This window comes from Carassius gibelio, chromosome B16 (genome assembly GCF_023724105.1).
Source record: "Carassius gibelio isolate Cgi1373 ecotype wild population from Czech Republic chromosome B16, carGib1.2-hapl.c, whole genome shotgun sequence".
Classification (NCBI taxonomy): domain Eukaryota; kingdom Metazoa; phylum Chordata; class Actinopteri; order Cypriniformes; family Cyprinidae; genus Carassius; species Carassius gibelio.
Window position 1 is genome coordinate 26158503 of NC_068411.1, and position 23986 is coordinate 26182488.

Sequence of the window (23986 nt, forward strand, 5' to 3'; positions counted from 1 at the left end):
CATTAACTCTAAACATGTGGTTTAACAGCACTGCCACAGTCATCACTCCTCAATTCCTGAAAAAATAAGTTATGGCACATTATTTTGTAGTGCCAAATGTTTTGTGATATTCAGTTGACTGGGCTTAGAGAGGCTGCAGCCCAGTAGATCCCTGGATCCCTGGGCTGGTGTAAGGGTGATCCCCAGATGGAGAACGCTCATATTCGGAGACCACCAATGGTAATAACCCAGTGACTGAGAAGGATCAGGACTGGATTAGGACCAATCATTAATCAGGTCCCGCTGTGTCTGTCACAGCATCATTCTGTCTATCTAGAAAACAAGGGGTTTGCTGATCTTCTAAATCTACAGTATTTTTCTGGCAAACAAAACAATCAGGATCCCAATTATGTTGACAAACTTTACACAATCAAACCTGATGAAAAATATACACAATTCAGCTTTAAATAAATGAATGACCAATGGATTAAAACAGCAGTATTTTTCTATATTATTCCAAAAAAATAATAATATATATATATATATATATATATATTTTTTTTTTATTATTATTATTTATTTATTTTATTTTTTTGGAATATATATATACACACACACACACACACACACACACACATACACATACACAAATGCATTTATCTATTTTTTTTCTATTAATAAAACATAAAATATAAAGAAATAAATACCAAAAAAAATAATAATAATAATAATAATAAAATTACATATATAGTGACTTTTGTGATCACTGTTTAATAATGACTCGTATGAAAACAGCAAATGTTTTTTGAACCATTCAATAGAAATGATTCACCTGAACAAACCAAGTCACTAAAAAAGGGGCTGAATTCAAAATAACATGCTACCGTACTAATCTAATTAATATTTCTGCCATCATTTTTAGAAAGTCAGAAATAATGAGGGTATGACAGTACTCCAATGTCTGATTTGATCAAACCCAACACTACTTTATAGCTAGGTACTTACAGTAATAATAAAGTAAATTGTTAGCTAAAGTAATAGTTTCTAGACAACATGTGTAATGTAGATAACAACATTTTCAAAAAGGTAGCTGAACTGTAGCTTAACATGAACTGTTACTGTAACTGTGACTCTAAATGTATGTTTTCTGAAAAGATGAAAGTCCTTTGTATCACAGCATGGGAGGTTTGAATGAGACTGCAACAAACGTTTGAGACACAAACAGTGATGATAAAAACTGATGCAAACAGTAAACTGATTTCGCTTGAATATTATTACATTATCTCAAATAAAAACACTTATTGTGTAGCCTGACTTGCCTTAATTCGTTTCCGTGCTGGCACACAGAGCAGAAGTCTGACTCACACTTGTTTTCTCTCTCTCTCTAAACTCCAGATATATCTCTGAACTGAATTTGTTTTCCATGTCCTCCTGTCGATGACTAACACCTCACAGGAAGGAAAATCACATATGAAATATCTTTAACATCTCAGTTGTTTCTTCTAGTCGGCAAAAATAAGAAAAAGCAAAAAAAAAAAAAAATACATGAATGAGACAGCTGAGGAAACGTAGGCGCCAGATTTTTGACTCCTGCTTCCTACTGCCTCACCTTCATCTTTCTAAATTTTGTCTCTGCACTTGCCCAAAGACTGGACAACTGGATTTCAGACCAGAAATCTGATGTATTTATGTGTTTGAACATCTTGAATTTCATTTTTATTTATATTTTAGAAGAAACATCTGAGTTATACTTAATATATATACAACTGTTCTAAAGTTTTTATTTATTTATTTTTTAGTCTCTTTTATTCACCAGGACTGCATTTATTTGATAATGCACCAGGACTGCATTTATTATATATATATATGTCTACATCTCCTCAGCTGTCTCATTTATATATATATATATATATATATATATATATATATATATGTTTTTTTTTTTTTTTTGGTTTTTCTTATTTTTGCTGACTAGAAGAAAAAACTAAGATGTTAAAGAAATTTCATATAAATATATATGATATCAAAGCTGAATTTTCAGCATCATTACATCATTATTGCCGATTTGGTGGAAATATTTCTTCTTATCATCAAATGCTGCTTAATATTTTTGTGGAAACTGTGATCCTTTTTTTCAGGATTCTTTGAATAGAACATTTAAAAGAACAGCATTTATTTGAACAGAAAGGCTGTACTCTCAACTTTTCATCAATTTAATGCATTCTTGCAGAACAAAAAGATTAACTTCTCCAATAAAAATCTTATTGGGCCCAAACTTTTGAACGCTAGTGTAACTGAGAGCTCTAATAGCTGTACTGAGCTAAAAAGAGCAACCTCCGAGCATAAAATGTCCTCTGGGATGTTAACAGAAAGTTTAACTGACTCTAATCATGTTTTGTAACTGAAATGAAAGCCCAGCTGTCATAAGTCTGCACATACTTACAGAAAACTCTCAACAGATCACTAAAAGAGGGGTGCGTGTGCAGGGGAGGGGGAATGACGGTGCGCTGATATGATGTCTGAGCCATTAACATTCATCCTCTCAAAAGATTGCAGTGGTGAATAAATCAGTGTGTTCAGATGAGCCTCATATAAACAAAGCCAACATGGGACACAGCTGCCCAGAGCTCCACTGACCCACTTTGGCAAGGCCTGTTTTGGGGAGCCAGTAAGGGTAACCGGTCCCAAAGGGTGGGTGGGTGGGGGGGTTGGGGGGGGGGGGGGTTGATGGGGGGGTAGGAAGGGCAAGTGTCTGCTTACTATGCAAGTGCATAAGCATGGGGAGGAACTCAGAGTGAGGTTCAGAAAAATCACATTTGAAGGCATTTAGCAGATGCTCTTATTTAGAGTGAATAGAGATAATGTATTACACTGTAATTATGTGAGAGGAGTATCTGGGAGTAAGTTTTCAGCATGATCATTTACTTTGAGCATGGACTGCTCATATTATGTTACAATGGTAAGAAAAATAGTTTCCCCTATACAGAAATTATATTTAACAGAGGGCAAATGGAGATCTATGTTTCCTGATCTTTAGAAATATAGCTTAATGTCTCAAACTGTGCTTAATCATCAGGCAAAGATCAGACATTTTAATTTGTACGCTCTTATTTACTGGCATTGATGATTCCATGAGGAACCTTTCTTTCATAGAACCTTTCCATTAAACAAAAGGTCCTTAAAAGTAGAAAAACGTTCTTTAGATTATTCAAATGTTCTTTCACACTAAGAAAAAAACGGTTTTGCTCACCGAAAGGTTCTTTGGGAAACCAAAAATGGTCACTGAGACAAGAAACTGAGAAAAAAAACCTTTTGAAAACTTTTTTTTTTAAGAGTGTACTTAAACATTTATAAAATTCTTCCGAAATCCACCGATCTGTTTATCCAGATTAATTTTTATAAATATTTACTCATGTATATCACTCTATACTTATTGCATACTGCATACTGCCAATCTTACATTTAAAAGAAGAACCATCTGAGACAAACTCCATATATGAAGCATAACTCTCATAAGCAACCTTTGAGCAATATAATGTTCCTCTAGGATTTACTCTAACTGCCAACCATGACCTCTTAGCTGACGCACAGGATGGGGTTGCAGTCAGGGTCATTGCACAAATCCAAAAAGAAGGAGGGGCAAGAGATTTATCCCCATAAATAAGTTGTTAATGGTCACAGGCTGGCAAGAGGATGGTTTAAGATCTTAATCACGGCATGAAATACAACCTCTGGATGTCAGGAGGACATTGTGAAGAGAGAATTACACTCAGTTTTACATTTCTGCAGTACTGAGAGCAACTGAAACAACGAGATTTTATTTTACCCTAGGAATACCCCACCAAAACCCACAAAATACCATCAGTATGTGACTTTTACAAGAAAAAACCAGTAGCTGCTTTTCAGGAAGCAGTGAACATAGCTCTCAAGCATCCTCCCCCGGTTTTGACCTAATCTACTCTTGAAAAAGATGAATTTCATCTCTCTTCATACTCATTTTCAGCTTAAACATAATCCTCATGGTGACCTCTTTATAGTGGCAGTCACAGGCCCTATATTTGCTTTCATGGTAAATGCATTTGCAGTGACAGCAAAGTTAATGAACCTGATGTTTATTGTCATTTGTCTAAATTAGACTTCTTAATAATATTATTTCTCTAGTAAAAGAGAGGATTGTATGCATAATACAGGACACGTGAAAACAAATCAGGTTTCATAACATGCACTTGTGTGACTAGACTAGTGTGTATGTGGGTCACATGTTTGGGCAAAAACAGTTGTGCTCAAAATAATCTGGCAACGAGAGGGAAGTTTCCTAATAAACTTTCCTCATAAAGAATCTGGGAAAACATGTGGTACTTTCTGCTCCGCAGTCCTTGTGCGAGTCCTTAGTTCCCCTCGTGACCACATGTGTCATGAGAGGTTCCCTCTGTTTCATTCCAATTTATAATTATAAAATACCAATGGTGTTTGCTTATTCAAAAGCTGCCAACATCATGCTAGGGTGTCAGAATTCAGATTGGCTCCACTTTAATTCACGTATGTGAATTTGAATGGAATTGGCCACATGCCACAGGAAGTTGAATTGGAATGGCATTCTCAAATAAACCTGGAATGGCACATATTCCGGTTTCTAAGATGCTCTGAATGTTTGCTCTGCAGTTGCTAGGGTGTTTTGGATGATTGCTAATTGGTCACTTTCTGGCCCAAGTCAGAAATGTCCACCCTCAAATACTCTCTGGTCACCAGATATGGTTTGAGACCTTCAAAGTAAATATAAGGATTTTTTCACCCCTTTGGTGAAAACTAGGTCTAATCACCTACAGAAGTAACAGGACGCATGTCCTGAACAAATTAAATGATAAGTATGAGAAATATTAAAGGCGCAGTAAGCAATATTGACAGCTGGTTGAAATGGGTCAGTCAAAATTCTAATTATTGGAGAGATTTGTCTCTAAAGCCCCTACTTCCTCAGACTCAACGTTCTCATGGGTTGCCAGATTGAAGACACACAAGAGCGCAATTGACTATTAAAGATGACCAGCCTTAGACTTTACGCTGATTAATTGTTTTAATATGCCTCTGGTCATAGAACTGCCAACCCGAGAGGTTGAAATACTATTGGGTAAATTGGCAGTGGGGGGAATCACACAGACCAAAACAAAAACAGACATTCTGACACACAACGTACTTTTCACAGTACAATAACTGGCTGTAGCATTGTTTTTCAGAGAAACATGTATGTGGACTTGTTTCCAAAATATCTGCAAATGTATTATGATATTTTTGTGATTTAGTACAGTGCAAAAATTTTATACAGAACATTTAATAGTAATTCTTGCCATAGTGCATAACCTGGTTCTTCTGAACGCTTACCTGCAGAACATTTGAGCTCCTTCCATAACGTAGCACTGGCCCCCGTTGAAGCAGTAGTTGGGCTGCAGGTCACATGGAGACTTGCAGGAGCCATTGGTGCGGACAAAACCTTGTCGACATTCTGAGCCATTAACGGAGTCAACCACTCCCGGGGGAGCACGGGGGCCTGCACCCACAGTGGATTTTGGGGATTTGGGGAGAGGGAAATCAGGGTTGGAGGGCAATCGAGGAGGGAAGCGTTTGGAAGAAGTAGTAGTGAAGATGACATCGTCGTAAGAGTCAGTAGTGCTGCTGTAGGGGTAATCTTCAGTGGTGGGAGACACACTGTCGTCGTAGGGTGTCATGTAGTCGTAGTTGTCGGGCATGGACCAGGAGGTGGGGTCACGCCCCTGAAGCTCATGTGGGGAATGAGACGGTGGGCTAAGGTTCTCGCGGTGGGAGCCGGAGTCAAAGAAACCTACGGTGACGTCGGACGGGGAAGGGAGATTAGTTGGGGATGGGGTTGTGGGAGACGTTTCATGGTCGAGGTCAAACACAGTGGTCTCCATGTCTTCTTCAGCATCCTCCCAGGGTGGTAGTGTAGGCATTTCCTGCGTCGCTTCCTCTTCTGTTTTGTGTTCCTCTTCCTCCATGAAGGGGGTGACATGCTCCTTCACGATGGAGGTACTGACAGGCTCATGGAGAAGGAAGTTTTCGGTCTCAGCAGACTCTCTGATGATCTCTGGGCTTGCCAAAGTGGTTGTGGCACCTTCACTGGAAGTTGGAGTTCCAGGAGTTGGCTGGAAGACCTCTTCCAGCATGCCACTGCCTACTTCTTCATCCCTAAACTTTTGTCCGCTGAGAGCCTGGTCTGAGGAGCTGGAAATGCTGGTGAACTGTGACACCTCCTCTATCTTCTCCTCCTCATCCACGGTAGACAAGGAAGTCACATTAACAGCACTGTCAACCTCAGTTTCATTTCCCACCACAGACATACCTGTTGGAAGGAGCAGATCAAAGTTAGGAGAACTCAATGAAAACCTTTGCATTCATTCAAAAAGCCGCTGGTATTAAACTCTTTGCTTATTTCCTTCTCAGTGCTAGGTTTTCCAATATTTTTAAAAACTTCTTTATCAAGCCTTGAGATTAGGCACAATTATTTAGCTAATGCACATGGTTGTCAAAAACAGGATTAGGGGTCGCAACTAGATTCATATGGGCTCCCGGCGGAGCAACAATTACCCTTAAAAGACACACACCATCCTTGACCCCCAGAAAAAACCCAAAGATTATTTTGTCATCTTATCAGGTCTAATCAAACAATGTTGTAATTTAATCTAAAGTAAACACAGTGTTCATAATTAATTCAATAAGATATTCAAAAAGAGTTACTTGATTTTATCCATCAAGTTGACTGTGAGAAATGTCTGACAGATGGCTGAAAAATAACAGGGCTTGCTTGGTGACTATGAAATAAACACCTTTTCAGACACATGAATAAATGACATTTTGATCACGGTGCAATATATTGAAACTTGTGCTCAAAATACAACCCATGAAAACAAGTCTAAATATGCTTCTAAAGCAAATGTAGCATATTTTATAGATTTGTATATATTTTTACTGGAAACAAATAAAAAAAAACACTTTCACAAAAAAATGTATTAAGAAATCATTTTTGAGGGAAAGATAGTTTACAAAGACATTTTTCCCCGTTGGAATATTTTAAACAAATGAATCATTCACAATAGGTCCAAGAATATGACTAAAAACACAGATCCTCCCAATGAAGTAATGGTCAGCCCTGGCCAAACTAAAACAGTTAGGAACAGTCCCTTAGACATGAATACAGCTTCAAGTACAATTCATTATGATTATGTTCTTTTTCATGAACTCAGAACTTGACATTTAGCCACTGGGAAATAATTCAAAGAACAAAGATTTCATAGTTGCTGACTAAAAGCTCAAAAATGTGTTGTGGCTTCCACTACACAGGAAACGTGTGAATTTCTGGAATTACAATAACACTTTTTTTTTTTCTTTTAGTATATAGGCTCAACTAAAAGTGATTTTTAAAACACGCAGTAAAATTCTAAGCAAATTTACACGACAGCCTCTCTTTCCTGAAGACCTTTGTTTCCAAAGATGGGTGATTTGCATTGATTCTCCTGTGCCATTACCTGACTGCTCTAGTGATGAATGACTGCTCTAGTTGATTTACTTCTGTATTGCCAGGACCTTTTTGTTCTAAAACATCAGTGTTTTTTTTTTTACTTTAAAACCAGTGACTACTAAAGAAATAAATTGAGTATCATTGGAGACATAACATGTGACAGTAGAGACTAAGATCTTTGGCACAGAGCTGCTTCTCAGAAGAAGAAAAAAAGGTTCCCAAAAATGGCCAGATGTGCTTGGTCTGGATTTTATTAGTGAGCGTGAATCACTAATGTAGTATTTATGTGACAAATCTGATGGAGATGAATCTGATACAGCTCCTTTGTGTTAACATTACAGTCTCTGCATTTGTGCAAGATTAATATGCCTTTCAAACACAGATTCCAAATTGATATTGAGGCAAAAATACCAAACACAATATAACAAATAAGGGGAAACATATTTGAGCTTTGTACGGTTAGCTTTTTTTATTACTTGGAACAGAAAAGAAAGCACATGAAATTGGATATTTAGAAACCTTAGGTTGTAATCATTTTATATTTCAAAACATAATTTATTCCTGTGATGGCAAAGCTGAATTTTTAGCTGCAATTACTCCAGTCTTCAGTGTCACATGATCCTTCAGAAATTTGATTTGGAAAATGAATTTGAAAAACTAAAAAGGTACAAATATCAAAGCTTCATTGCTTAGAGTAAAAATGAATCCTATGTTTATTTTAACACAAACTATGATGATTAATACAGGAAGACATGATCAATCTGACTAAATAGAACCAGATGTTTAATTAAAATTCACGATCTCTACTGTACTGTACGTTGCCCCATGAACACAGCCAATGCAAAGTAATAAAACTCTCATTTGAGGAGCATAGTCATATTTCAAGCATATCTGCTAAATTGTATAATGGGGTTTAAGTGTGACTCATGTATAGAGCATCAAGTGATTAAATTCGGGATAAAAACCAAACTGTGCTGTGGAAGGTCTGAATATGATAAGTGAGAACAGGTCAATCATTTGGAAACGTATGTCATTGATACCTGACGGTCACCGAATTAGGAGCAGGATTTTCACATACGCTGTTTTCCTCTAACAGAATACGCCGAGCTGGTCAGACAGTCAAAACTATTTGTTTTGTAAAAATAAGAACATTTGACACCAGCTGGAATGCTGGTTTTGCAGATTTTGTGGGTTAAATAGCCAGATCTGGGGCAGATCTTTAAAGCCAAGGCATTATCAAAGATCTCCAGCCACAGTATTTAATGCGCCTCCCAGACGGGACGCGGTACAGAAGCAAGAAACCAGGGGCCCCAGGCAAAGCGGACACAAAAAGGTCCTTGTGTTTCCCCTTTTCTCTCAGGCACCCCAGTGCAGCTTACAGGGGAGGAGGTAATTTGGTGTTTGCCGGCCAGGCTGGGAGGAATGATGGGCAGGGGAACTTAGTTGCATGACTTTGGGGAGACGCCAGGCTCTTTGTTTGTGCGGCTCTGCAGACAGTGAAGGGAGGACAGCAGTGGCGCTTTTCCACTGCATGGAACGGTTCAGTACAGTTCATTTTGGGGGTTTTCCACTGGGTACAGTACCTGGTACTTTTTTAGTATCACCTTAAAATCAGCCTTTAAATCAGCACAGCCAACGAAGGATCAAACGCAGCTGTTTTGAATGAGTACACCTTTTTTTTTAACAACCAAAAATGCCCGTTTTGTTGTCTGTTGAGGAAGTACAGATGTTCCTCTCGTTGATAGCAGAGGAGCGGATCCAGCAAGAGCTTGATGGGGTGACGTGGAATGAACGTTTTTCAGGAGTCGGCACAACTAGAATAACTCTCACTCTGCGATTTCTGTAAAGTCAACTTATTTCCAATTCAAATCCAATTTGTATTAAATAATTTACTAACAAATTAACTTTTTTTTGTAATAAATTGAAAAGTTAATCAAATTTAAAAAGTTTATTAAAAACAATTATAATAGCATAAATCTACACTACTGTGCAAAGGTTTGGAGGTGGTAAGATTTCTTTATTGTTCTTGAAAGAAGCTTCTTATGCTCACCAGAACTGCATTTATTTGATCAAAAATACAGCCGAAATAGAATTTACAATGTAATTTATTCTTGTGGCATATTACTTCAGTCTTCAGTGTCACATGATCCATCAGAAACCCTTATAATATTCTGACATTGTGCTGAAGAAACATTTCTTCTTATCATCAGTTTTGAAAACAGTTTTTTAACAGTGTTTAATATTTATGTTAAAATGAATTTTCTTTTTCAGAATTCTTTGATAAAAAGAAAGTTCAAATGGACAGCATTTATTTTAAGTCAATTTAAATTAAATAAAAAAAAAAATTATTAAAAATTAAAAAATTTAATTTAAATTTAAGCAGAATTCTTTTGTAACATTCTAAATGTTATTACCGTAATTTGAGTAATTTAATGCATCCTTGTTGAATAAAATTATTAATTTCCTTAAAAAAAAGAAGATGTTACTCAGCCTAAACTTTTAAATGTGTGTGTGTGTGTGTGTGCCACCAAAGATTAATCACCAAATGATGAGCCTTTATCACTGCATTGCTCCAGAACTTTGCGATACAAAGAAAAACATGCAAAATATAAATGAAGTGGTAAACAGAGATCTAACTTCCAACTCAGTTTTGTCAACACAAAAACCCATCTACTCAATAAGCTTTTATGAAACACCTTCGTTTTTCTGTGCAAAAACACAGGATTCCATCCCTCCATGGAATATTTTCCCTTGACTAATTATGCAGGTATTAACAGTCAGATCTTTTGACCTTGAGGCATAATCAGACAGCTGCCACTGGACGTCTCTCCACCTCCCGTTGCATAAATCTTTTCATTTTTGTACTCAACAGGTGGTTGGATGGAGGAGGGATGTGTTGCCATGGGAACCAGCTTGCCCTTCACTGTGCAGAGTGAATGCAACGATGGAGCTCGAATAAGCTGTGTGAAAAACCTTCATTAAATTCATATGCCCAGATCCAGAAAAAACACCTAGAAATTTTTAACTTGTGCTATGACTTCAACAATTTTTTTCTAAATAAATAAATAACAATAAGAGGCAGCTGCTTGATTTTCTAGCATACAAACAACCTTTTTTTTTTATATATCCACTTTCATTTTTCCACTTTGATAGGCTAATTAACTAAGCTAATGATGTCTTTTGATTACATGTATGAATTCACACGGCAGATACATTAGGGGTGGGGTGATCAGTTTCTGATGAAACACAAAATGGCAGCAGCCCACATTAACACAGCCCATCTTTATAATTCACTCCCTTTCTTCTGGTTGCTTTAAATCCATTAATTAAAAAAAAAAAAACAGCAGATGTAAACCCACTAAACTGCTGCATTCAAAATATTTCAAAAACAAATTGTGACCACCAATAATGGCATTTTCCCACCCCTTGTTCTTACTCTGAAAACACACTGCAGTGACTTTCTTTGGCAGCAAATGATTGTGAATGAATGCAAATCTGATTAAGCTTACCTAAAACCATTTAAAACCTGCAAGCTGTTGTTTTTCGACTACATTGCAACAGATCCAGCTGAAAATACACAGCCCTTTGCCTACAAATCCATTCAACTCATAACCCACAAATGCATCCACACAACAACCATATTCCATGACAATGTCAAAAGATATAACACTAAAATGCATCCTGCAATTTAAGCAGCTGTGTAATGACATCATACCCCTGGAACAAAGAGCAGCGAGGTTTATTTGCTGGTACTCAGGACTGCATTGACATTTCAACTAAAACTGCACATTTTGCAGATTTGGGAATAATAGCCTAGATTCACAATAGTGGATTTCATTTGTGAGGATTGATGCAAACATCATTACATCAATCAAATGAGGGTTTAGTGTTTAGAGGATAAAGCACCCTGTATCCTCCTCTAAATCTCAAGGGAATTGAGATCAGAATCCAGTGTTCAATGCACAGATTGATGCACAGTAACAGGTGGCACATATATAGACATTAATTATGCATGGGTTAATGATTATCAAAAATAATCACAAAATTAGATTATAAACAAAACAGCTTTCCATTTGCTGACATCAGAGCAGTCATTATGCATTATAAAATAATATAATATATACTGAAAGCCCAACCGTATGGTTTGATCGGCAAGATGTGGCGGGCAACACCTTTTTTTCCCCCCTAACAGCTGCTGAATCTTTCTGCACAGAAAATTTGTGGCAATAAAAAGGCGATTCAGCAAATACAGATCAGAGCATCAAAAGCAGATACATTATCAAATCAGTTACTGGGACAAATCAAATTTTCCTGCAGATTACACCGCGCCGGTAATGACCTAATGGATTGGAAAACTGGACAATTTGATCTTGTCAATTACCATTTTACAAAAATTGCTTTATAAATTGTAAAAATCCTTTCTCATTTACATTGGAGGAGGAAAAGCAGGTACATTCATGAAGCCAACAAAAGGCATGGCCACCGGTGACATCATTTTTACCTGACTGAGACCAAGACCACATTGGCCGCCATCACAGCAGCTTTAACAAAGGTGTCCAGCTGATGTAATGCAGCTTTGGGATTAATCAAATAAAATGTTTAATAACAAACCCTAATTGTCATCAAATTTCATATTCCTATTAGCAGATTCCAAGACACCATATTTTCCCTTCCCTGTTGCTGGGCGAAACTGAGCATCCAGCCAGATGGACAATGGACCTTCTAACCAACAGTGAAGAATTATACAACAGATTTGTATGATTTCATGCTTTTTTTAACCTAAAAACAGCGCGCGTCAATGAGATCATCTCAACCGCTCAGTGATCTATCGGAATTTTAAACACACCACTGGTCAAGGAAACCGTCGCTCCCAATGGGTTGGTCCTCCATCCTTCTGTAGCATTCACAGGAGGAGGAGAAAAACACAATCGTTCTAATAACCCAAGTGAATGACCGTTACAAGAATAAAGACATTCTTGTTCCGTGCGTAAAATCAAACTACACGCGTAAACATTGTGATCTGCTGCGTGAGACTGTCCAAGCATGAATTATTTATCTCAGCCAGGGGGAATGAGGAATTTGCGCTTTATTTAAGGTCATACATATCAAAAATGATTGCAAATTGCTTGCAGATTTTTCTGTGGCGTCCCTTCCTTTTAATGTGGGTTAATTAATGATGTGCACTTTGGACGAAGCCCCAAATCTCCCAGTTCGACATTTAACCTACATTTCCACGGCGCTGGTCCAGGCACATCAGCAGCAGCAGAAGCCGCCGGCGGCGCGCAGTCATGATTTACGCACAGCAAAACCCAGCAGCGGCTGCACTACTGACCGACATTCTCATTTTGGGATGCTGTTCTGTCATGCCACCTCGTGTTTGAAGGCAACTGAGACTTAACTATCAGCTGATTTAATATGCATTTGAAAAAACATCTTACCATGTGCAAACAGCGGTGTCAAGAAGAAGAGCAGAAGGACCGAGAGCATCGGCACGCTCCAGCATCTCAAACACGAGCTCATCTCGTTTCGGTTCATCCTTGCGTGTAACTAAGAAATCTAGCAGAAGAAAAATTCTATAACCTTTGGAAACAAAAAGTGTTCAAGTCGAGAAGTAAATCCTGGATGTGGTTTGTTCAGTCTGTTATAGAGTATCTCCTCTGCGCGTCTCCATATCCATTTCTTTTGTGAGGTGTCTTCACTAGTCGTATTTGTTTACTTCTATTTTTTTTTCAGTGCGATGGAATTTGTTCCTTTATGGTCCCATAGCCACAGACGAAATGCAAGTCGGTGATCTTGGTGAGAAGCGTGGGGACGGAGGGACGGCGTTGGGCAGACACGACCGAATCAATCGGGTTGTGAAACCAAACCGACGCGCGTCCACTTGGAGAGATGCGATTCTACGCGTTCTCACAGTATGAGAGGGAAAATGATTTCGGCTCTCGCTGTCTCCCCACCCCCTCTGCTCCCCAACCCCTCCCCAAGTTCTTACTCCTTTCAATATTGTTCAACTACTGACAGACACAAAAACAGCCCTCCATTGTACAAGCGCCATTGCTTTGCTCATCCGACGGGTCTTATCTTGGATAGTGTGAACCGATGTCGATTTTGCTGCTTGTCTTTCATATTCAAGGCTTATTTATTATATTCATATATTAGCATGTAGGTTTATAAAAATACCGATTTCATGGCATATTTTTGATGATTTCGTAAATTACATATAATAGTTATTATCAAGAATTTAGGAAATGTACAATAATAAAACGTACATTAATATACAAAATATACAATAGTAGATAATATTTTTTAGGGTTATAAAAATATGTAGCTTCTATATATTTTTATATATTTTTTTTTTTACAAATTATGTGGATTTTGCTGCTTGTGTATTAGCATGTTGAATATGAAAGAAAAATATATATATATATATTTTGCAATATATTGTAATGTCACATTATAATAATAATAACAATAGTATTTTTTTTCGTTTTATACATGTTTGGATATGAAAGACAACACAGATAGATAGATAGATAGATAGATAGATAGATAGATAGATAGATAGATAGATAGATAGATAGATAGATAGATAGATAGCCACAAGAACATGCAGATTTGAATAATACATTTAAACCAATAAAAAGTAGATAAACGGCCAGATGAGATCATTGAGATGCATGTGTTGTAGGGCTGTGATATGGTCCAGATTGTTTACGGGTTGATGGTTTAAGGAGAAGAGAATGGGACAATAAAGCAGAGGAGGGGCAGGAGGCATGAGATACACTCCTCCGGCTGTGGTGATGAATGCATGAGGGCTGGAGGTGCCGTGGGGGTCGGCAGCATTCTTCCACACAGCACCATTGAGAAAGACAAGAGACCAGCAACAGGCAGTTCACCACTGCCTTGGGTTTGAGGGGTGTGTGTGTGTGTGTGTGTTGATAGTGCTATCAGCAAAAAGAACAAAATTAATTGTATCATCAAGAAGTGATAAATCGCCTGACTGTCTGCAATGAACCATAATATCATCACATTACACTGATAGTTTCATCCAAAACTATTAAGCTATCACAAGTTTGATGAAGCTAAGTACTGTGCATTATGCAATTAATTATTCTTAACAATCTAAACTGATAAGTCAATTAAAAAGTCTCAAAGATTTGATAGTATTCCACCATAGACTCATTAACCCTGTCCTTACGCCTCCTTTTTTTCAGGTTTTATTGATAACTATAAAGTTCAAAAGAAAAGCATTTAGTTAAAATAGAAATCTCCTTTAAATTTATAAATGCCTTTCCTTTTACTTTTGATCGGTTTAATACATTTTTTAAAGTATTAGTTTCTTTCTAGAAAAAAAAGAAAAAGCATAAAACAGCATCTGTTTTCCTGCTGAACATACACAGTTTATTCTTTAATGAATAAATGCTGGAAATGTTTCTTTGGACTCCTGAGAAATGACTATTAATAATAACGTTAAGTTTAAAAATAGAGTGACAGTGGGCCTGCCTATAACAAATGAATTATTGTGATTATTCATCCGTGTGAAAGGTTAAGGGCAGTGCACTGATGAAGCAGAACACGTGAGATGTTTGTTAAACCTGTACTGGGTTCAATTTTAATGTATAGATCTAAATATTTAATTTATGATTACATCCTGAATGCTGCAAACAGCCTATTTGTAATTGATGATTCGTTATTGATTGGTGTAAAAGCAGTAAAGAACAAGGCCCCTGGATGAGCACCGCTGGCAATATGCCTTCAATTCCTTTTCTTCATTCAAAGCTAAAACACCCCAAATGGAAAACACACAACAAGACAAATATATCAGGTCGTTCACTTTGTCTTTGGACTTGCTCTAACCACTACACAAACAAACAGATGTGCTCAGAAAAAAAAAAAAAAGTTTTTTTTTATTTACATTGCTTAAACCACAATGCATTTTAACCTCAGGTTAAGGCTGATTATTAATTTAACCCTGGGTTATGAAGCCCTGCTGTTATTGTGGTTCCAAAGGTATACTTTGAAATGTGGTGCTATGTGTATAAACCTACAAAAATAACACAATAACAACATGGGCAGACAACAAACAAATATTTAGGTTAAGGATCTATCATAATCCTCTCATCTCTTTCGCATAAGAGTGTTGTTTTGATAGACGTAGCTCCAACTGGTTTAATTCCAAAGGAACAAGGCATGGGACATATTTAATGATTAAAAATAACAGAAACCATTTACCCAAATATAATAATGTGCCAAGAACTGAGGGATACAAAATACAAAAAAAATTCACAGAAAATTAAAAAAGAAAAAGTGCACTTTAAATGCCTGGATGATGCACTTAAATAACCTAAAATTGAAGTGTGGAACATTGGACACTTGGGACTCGACTAATGCAGGTTTAATTACGAAGGGGGAAATTTCAGTCACGTAGAGTTTAAAGAAATTCAACGCAGTGTGTACAGGAAGGAATTGGACAACTAGTTGATATATAAATGTGTATCAGAGCTGTGATGCAAGACAAAGGTATATGTCGTCTCATTCATGTTGAGACAAGAACTTGAAAATAAAAAAAGCAAACAAGAATAAACCTATAATAAACTTAAATCCAAACATTTTACCAAAATACTCTGTCCTGCACCTGTCCACATTGTTAACTCTATAAATTGGATCGCTATATGAGCCTAGCTCATAAAACAAGTCCAAAGACATACGTTTAAGAAGCATCACTTATAATAAGTGAATTTGGCCTTCGGGAGTGCACTCTGCAAACAGTGTTGCCAAGTCCTCCATTTATAGCCTAATTGGGCTACTTTTTACACTGCTGGTTGTATTTTTATTCGGTAGGTTAAAACGAAACCCCATGGCCCTGAGGTGGAACTGGAAGGAGGTTTTGGGGGCCCCAGAACATGCTTTGGAGAGATTCTGATACCTATTTTCTGCCAGAGAGCGATTGGGATAGTTTTGAGTAACAATTGACCCATCCCTTGTAAAGACCCATCCCTATTCATTACTGTTGCTGTGTCCGACACACCATGCTGCTCTCACACCTCACATCATGTTCTCACACAGTGAAAAATACATTGTGAAGTAAAGAGGACACTGAAAACACACCGAAAAACAGAGCAGTTGCTTTTGGCATAAAAAAAAAAAAGTCTAAGCTTTTAAAATTGTCATTTTTAAGAAATCTGTGGCTCTTTAATGTTTCGTGAAGAATCACTGTAGCGCTTTAGTTCAAGTGGCGTGTGAACCGCTCATCTTCTCCTCTTTACTGGTTATGGTGAATGAACATCTGAAGTTATCTTGTTTCAACCATGGAAAGACTTTAATGCACACCATTTTTAAAGTTCAAGTCCACCAATGTTTACTGTATTATTACTTTTGTCATAAATAACATATACCAAACACGCAATGTAAAACGTAGCATTTGTTACAATGGTGTCAGTCATCTCAGTTTAGAGTGAGTTCTGTTTCATACACACACACACACACAAGTGTAATTTAGAGGATCCACTCCTGTATTCAAATGCAGTTGTTTCTCTCTCTCTCTCTCTCTCAAAAAAAAAAACAAGTAATTACTACCTTCAGTAAAACTGACATATGCATGAAGAATGAATACAAACCAATTCTATTTTGTATACAACATTTTCACATTACAAAGCAACATTAATCTTTTCCAGGAGTCTTGTGTTTGTATATAAACCCAGACACTACTAAAATGCAGTGTATATGCAAATATATTATAATCCAGTTCCTCTGCCCCTGTGGCCAGAGTCAAACTCCTCCTACTTTTTCTCCTACACCTACTTCAGCGCTTTCCTTTGCCTTTATTCAAGTGCCATTAGCACACTGCTGCTATTCCTGGCTCTGGACAAGCTGGAGCTTGGATCATACAGGCTTATGTGCTGCCAACCAGAGCAGAACTAAACTGTTTGTGCAGCCCCCCTCCCTAGAATTAGCGGTGGCCCATCCCCCGTCTGTGCTCACTCAATGCTCCCTCTCTCCTCCATGGCTATACATGTTGTGTTTTTTACACTTGCACACTCATGTTGAATTGTGCAAGTGGTGACATACTAATGCCATATTAACAGATTACAGGAACATGATAGCTGGTTCCATGTATTTATGTCGAGCATGAATCACGGCAGCGTGGATTAGCATGAAGATCAATGATATCGCTTTGTTACATTTATGTATTGATACCCTGAGAAGAAAAACGGCAACATAGGATGTTCCTGCAGTTCAAATGGTCATGCAGTGTTAGCAAAAGGTTAGAAAATTATCATTTTTAATAAAACAAAAAAAAGTAACTTATGCTCATCAAGGCTTCAATTATTAAATTAAATTTGCAAATGACTATTACAATAAATACCAGTTGGCATTAATTTGTGTCCTCACTAATTAAAGTATACATTTATTTCTTAAAAAAAAAAAATTTAACACCAAGCTTTTGTGTATATGTATATAATTATATATAAATATTTTAAATATAAAAGTTATTATATTATTAATATTTTAAATATTAAATATAAACAAAATATATTTTTTTCCTTTTTCATGCATTGCTAAAGCATTTTGGATTTTAATAAAGAAAAAAATAAAATAAATCTGATTTAGGCAAATGCACTTTTGAATTAGTGTATACAGCCATCCAAATGCATTAATTGATTAACTTTAATGATTAACATTAATTTGGCATTGTGCTGTGTGATAAAACTGCACATTTTAGTGGCCAGCCTAAGGCAGACCTGTGCAATAATCATGCTGTCTAATCAGTATCTTGTTATGCCACACCTGTGAGGAGGATGGATTATCTCAGCAAAGGAGAAGTGCTCACTAACACAGATTTAGACAGATTTGTGAACAATATTTGACAGAAATCGGCCTTTTGTGTATAGAAAAAGTCTTAGATCTTGGACTTCAGTTCATGAAAAATGGGGGAAAAATCAAAGTGTTGCGTTTATAATTTTGTTCATAAATTTTCTGTGTATTAATTAGTTAAAAAGTTAATGGTTTTAAATGCAGTATATGCACAAAATTTTTAAATAGCATAATGCAACTGAGACTTATGTCAAGTAGTTCAGCATCACAGTGCAATGTCATAGACACGAAAATAGGTAACATTTTCCATATTTCTATCCTCTTGTTCCATGCTGACATCTACTCTTGACTGTTGTGGAAGAAAGCCTCTTGGCATCATGCTGAAACTTAGACATTACTACGGCAACCAATTTAGATCTATCAGATATTGTCTACACAGAACAAATGTATTCAAATTCATCAACTGCAAAATGACATGCAGACTTTCATATCTGCAAACCAAATCAAAGCTTGGCTCAATCTGAACAAAGCATTTACAAAAAACATCAGCTAAGTGCATAAATTAAGTATAAATGACACAAATTGGACATTTTGTGTAGGTATAACACTTTAGTTAAAAAAAAAAACAACTCTTTGTGGGAATTGTTAAAAGAGAACAAAAAGACGACAGACCAGCAATGACAACATATGGTTCATATGAATCATAACAACCTATCAGAGACCTGTCAGATCCAGATGTCAGACTAGACGGCAATGGGAATGGGCTGATACAGGCAGGCCGAGTGTGCTTGAGCTGTGGCATCAAACCAAAGATGCTGGCAGGAGAGGTGACAAACTGAATGGATATCAAATATAAGAGAGACAGCGAGAGAAAGAGACTGTTATGAATCTTCTACCGCAGACTTTGGAACAAATAAAGACACTTGAGTAGGAATAGAACACGGTACACACTGCAAGCTAATCATGGCACATGGTACACAGAGCATTTACTGGATAGACACTTGGCAGAAATTGGAAAGTGGAATCTCAATATTGGACTGAAGGAATATTGCAGCTCATTTTCAACAGTGCAAGTATTAAGCAGTGCTGCGTTCGGTTACCAGCTGGCAAAATGTTAAGGAATACGGGAAGAGCAAAATGTGGTTAATTGCCGCACGGAATATGTACATTAAACCAAAAATTACACAGTTGTCTCTCCATATACAAATACCACAAAACAAATCTTTTCTTCCTGGATGGTGCAGTCCGGTTGCCAGCAGTGGCCCACGCTGCTTAATAGATGCCTATATTAACTGTTACCAAGTCACAAAATGAGTGAGAGTACAATGAAGTCCATTGTTATGTAACACACTAAAGCTTCTAATGATGGGCTCAGATAATTGGAAACAAAAGGATCGAAGGTAATGAGCCAATCAAAGCACAATGGCATGTTTGTCACTCTTTTATTCGGCTAAAGGGCATTCAGCCTTGCGATATGCAGGATAAAATAGTCCGAAAATGAGGATGGTCAAATAACTACACTTCACGTATTCATTCATGTTTTGGTCTGCTCTGAAACTAGCGTCTAGCTTTCGTTTCAATTAGAAAAGAAATAAATCAGTAACAAAACCTTGCTAACTGCACTTCCATACTCCATTAGGAAACAAATGTAAATCAAACTGGCTTCCTAGTGTTCACATTGTTGTAATAATGAGCTATTTAGATAGATTATATAATGGCATTAGTCAGATGGAAAGCGCAAAAGCCTTAAATTCTTTCTTATTCATATTTATTTTTACTGGGACAAATCCATGAGACCCCTCCATCAGGGACAAGGCATTAAGTGTACTTTTGTTGTAAGCTACTGCCTTCCTGCCGTGTCTTAATCATGCAGAATCTGATTAAGATTCTTTATTGGATTAAATTTTGGATATATATCAGGTATAGCAAATTTTCTAAAGGAAACAAATCTCTCAATTAATGTTGTGGCACTACATTAATATTGAAGATTAGAATGAACTGATTTATATAGAAACACTTCAATTACACTCAGTGGATACTAAAGTGAAATACTGAAGAACGGTTAAATTATAATGAATTAGTTTTATGGCACATATATTTAGCAAAACATTGCTCTCTAGAGTTTATTTTCCTAGCTGAGTAACAAGTTTATGGTCACCCAATAGGCCTATGTTTTCTGAGGCAAATATGACGTTATGTGACACATAGAAGCTGTTATATTGATGTCTTTCTGCAGTTGAAATCACAAAGTTTACTGCGATTTAATGGATGGGAGGTGCGCTACAATGTCCTGTTTATTAGCTGAAAACAGGCTAGACTAATAGATTCTTGGGATTTTAGAATCATACCGTAAAAATTAAAAGAACAGATTAAAATCAAGATATATATATATATAGCCATATAATGCTCTAGCACATTAATCTTATGTTAAAACATATAAAGAGCATATTTAATTTTTAGTGGTTTCATACATGCTCATTGCACCCAGAAAATTAATTTAAGGAGAAGGAAATGCTTTATCTGGGTGGAATTCATGCACTAAAATTTGACCTTTGGCAGACCTAGAACTAGCTTAATTCCTCAGCTTTAGAAACTGGCTTCAATATTTGGATAATGTAGAGCAGTAATAAATAATGCAGTGGCATAATTATTCTCAAAGCACACAGTCAAGTGTATTTCTCTATAGATCTTACTCTAAACAGTGCAAGTATGAGGCAAGGACTTACATGGGAGCTTTTGCTAGATTAGTTGTAATTGGGGAAATGCAGACACCATCCTCTTCATGCAGGAAGCGGACCGAGGGAAAATGGGATAGGCTGTGGACAACTTGGAATGGCTTTCCTTTCTCTTTACCCATCTACATCAGTAAACCGCTGGCCTACTTTCACAGCTTCCATTTTTAATGAGTTCCTCCAACACCTGCACTGAGCTCACCAGTCAATAACCTGTCACATCCACAAGAAGCCCATGTAAAAGGAACACAGAGTAATTGTAATAAATATTGAAAGAGCACTGGTTTAGTGGCCTATAGACATGCCAACAGCTGGTTCCTGGCTCTGGGTTCCTAGTAAATGTACGCGGGTGACAAAAAATAACATGTATCTGGATGGGAATACAGTGCATTTTATTAAAGAATAAGTCTGACCTTTAGTGCTCCAGATGTGTGGAGTAATTAAAGTCAGTCCATCATTTTGTTTTCCTGACATTCCAACATGCAAGAGTCTTGAGAAATAACCAAACACAGATTTACACCAACATGCAACTGAAAGCAACAGGGTAATTGAAGATAATGAGGCCATATGAAACATGTTGAATTAACAGACCGTATTAAAATGAAAGACATCACACTTACCTTTACACACAAACACTCTGGGCATGGGCTCAATCTCTCACTGGGAAGCGTGGCATTGGATCAAATTTCCTTTCTTCAGGCAGGCTGGAGGACACACCTGTGCTTCTCACGGGTCCAGCACACAACTTCAGGGTGAAGGAACCTCTCCAGGAAAACATTAAAGAATCTTCTTTAGCTCGGAGGGTGTCATATTCCTGTTCTCATCATAAATGAAAGAATTGAGGGGTTTTTCTGGGAGGAGCTTAACGTGTTCGCAGAGCATGACTCAGAGCAGTGAGTTAGGAAACTAAATTACACTGAGTCATAAACAAAAACAGACTGCCAGAAGCTTATCAAGGTCTGATGTTTTAAACCAATGGATTTTTTAGCTAAACTACAAGAGAAACACTGTGTTTTGTCTTGCCATTAACCCAACATTACAAATTTAAGTTACATTAATTTTACCTCAAATTCCAACATTTTTTTTAGTGGTGGAGGCAGAGAGGCTAAGAAGCTGATCTGATGTTTAGTAAGACAAATAAGAGGCAGCAAAACTTAAACAATTAATTAGTAAATCTTCATGTAAAGAAATTATTGGTTCCCTGAGTTCTCCACAATACAATGGTGGTTGGAGGTATAGGTTACAATGGCTGCTAACTGTAAGGTCACTGGTTCAAATCTACAAAGATCGAACCATAAGACAATACAAATGCCCCCTTGAAAATAAGTAAACAAATCTCACTACTTGGTCATGTGCACAATAAAGTTCCAATGACTTTCAAAGAATTAGAATGTTCATAAATCATAACATTCTACAAATCTGTTATTTTATTCAATATTAGACTTATTTGATAATACTTTATCTACAAAAGCATACTACTCTCAGTTCTGTTTTAATGCACTGAAATGTGTCCACAAATTTTCTCCCTAAATAGCTAAAAACAGTGCAATAACAAAAACAAATTGCAGATTTCTGTCATGTGATGCTCTAATTTTATGTACACCTTATGCCATTTACTTTACTTAAACATTGATATGACAATGGTAAGCGAAAACCAAGACAAGACATTGCTTTTACACGAGTGGGATGCCAAAAGCCCATGGCGCAAACACGGAGATGGCCTAATTGAGAGCTTGTTGACAGACTGGTGGCATGATCCCAGTTTTGCTCCTTTCAAACTGAAAGTCTAAAGATCTCTGCTTGATTCTGATTCAGCGAATAAACCTACTCAAGTCTGTCAGAATGGAGCTTGAATACAGACTCGAATGAACTCGATGACCCTCAGGCTGCATATTTTAGGTCGCGCACATGGAACCCAAAATGACAAATGCTGATTAGGGTGAATAATTAATTTTGCTTTACAAACAAAGTCGTGGCTCTGTGCGACTGGAGAAGGCGGCTACCATCTCAGACATTAATGGAGTCTCCTCTGTTGAATTCACCGGAGCATTCAACATTCAATCTTTAAAGCACAAAACACCCCTCCTCTCCGACTACTCTTCATGCAGAACCATGAGACTTGTTACCATGGAAACATTCTCAGAGATAGCGCGGCTGCACAAACATGAAATGCTTAAATGCCTCCGTCAAGCACGTATCGAACTGAAACGACGGTGCTTGGAATACAAGGGAAGTATCCTTTATATTCGATCAAGAACGCACAGGCGCCAACTGTTTCTGGCAGCCCGAGAGCTCGAGCCATCTGCACATCACACACAGGCTGTCAGTGTTTGTTGTTTTAATTCAAAGTCTTTATAGTCTGGGCTTTAGCAGTTCTGCAGGGAGTAACGCAAAGCAATCAATTTCAAATACAGAAGACGTTCAAGAACAAACCAACACATTTAGCCTTCTGTACTAGCGGTAAATGTAAACCAGGCAGGTTTGATTAAAATCTGGAGATGCACTTGGCATTTATCAAGTGCATTCAAGGTATACAACAGGGATTTAACCCTATAACCTTCCATATAATGAATATGTGACTAGCCAGGAAAAGCTGTCCTCATTCCTCCCATGCAGCCGCACAGCCTGTGGCCCCGAGCAGAGCACCCTCTTTTTTATTCACACATCTCTGGATCGGCCACCATAGTTATGGAGCTGAAGGATGAAGACTGATGGAAGAACACACAAGCAAGGAGGTATTAGTATTAGTTGAAGGAGGAAACCTGCAAAAAAACTGAAGATAAAAAAAATGGGTTGAAATGAGGGAGATGATGATTGAGAAATGATGTGACAAGTTCGCTTGAGCAACCGCGGAGTGATCTCATCGTCTCGTTGGTGAAGACAGGGCTTCTGGAGCTCAAAGGAAATAAGTGTTAATTATGAAATATCTGCCATC

The 23986-nt window shown here is 37.3% G+C and overlaps 1 protein-coding gene and 1 long non-coding RNA gene across 9 annotated transcripts in view; both read right to left on the reverse strand.

Moving 5' to 3' along the window:
• LOC127975476 (chondroitin sulfate proteoglycan 5-like) overlaps positions 1 to 13456 on the reverse strand; it is a 32013-nt gene extending 18557 nt beyond the window's left edge. For 4 of the 8 annotated variants that reach the window (XM_052579605.1, XM_052579601.1, XM_052579599.1 and 1 more), the window contains exons 1-2: positions 12946 to 13456; positions 5356 to 6331 (exon numbers count right to left, since the gene is read on the reverse strand). In XM_052579605.1, the coding sequence (XP_052435565.1) occupies positions 5356 to 6331; positions 12946 to 13042 (1073 nt within the window). In that variant the 5' untranslated portion in view covers positions 13043 to 13456. The remainder of the gene's footprint in view (positions 1 to 5355; positions 6332 to 12945) is intronic. The other 4 variants (XM_052579607.1, XM_052579606.1, XM_052579604.1 and 1 more) reach the window with 1 other exon arrangement.
• Positions 13457 to 18500: 5044 nt separating this feature from the next.
• LOC127975510 (uncharacterized) lies at positions 18501 to 23782 on the reverse strand. Its single transcript, XR_008157537.1, has 4 exons — positions 21672 to 23782; positions 21465 to 21541; positions 21046 to 21264; positions 18501 to 19154 (listed from the first exon to the last, which is right to left on the reverse strand). It is a non-coding gene; the product is annotated as an uncharacterized LOC127975510 (long non-coding RNA).
• Between the last annotated feature and the right edge of the window lie 204 nt (positions 23783 to 23986).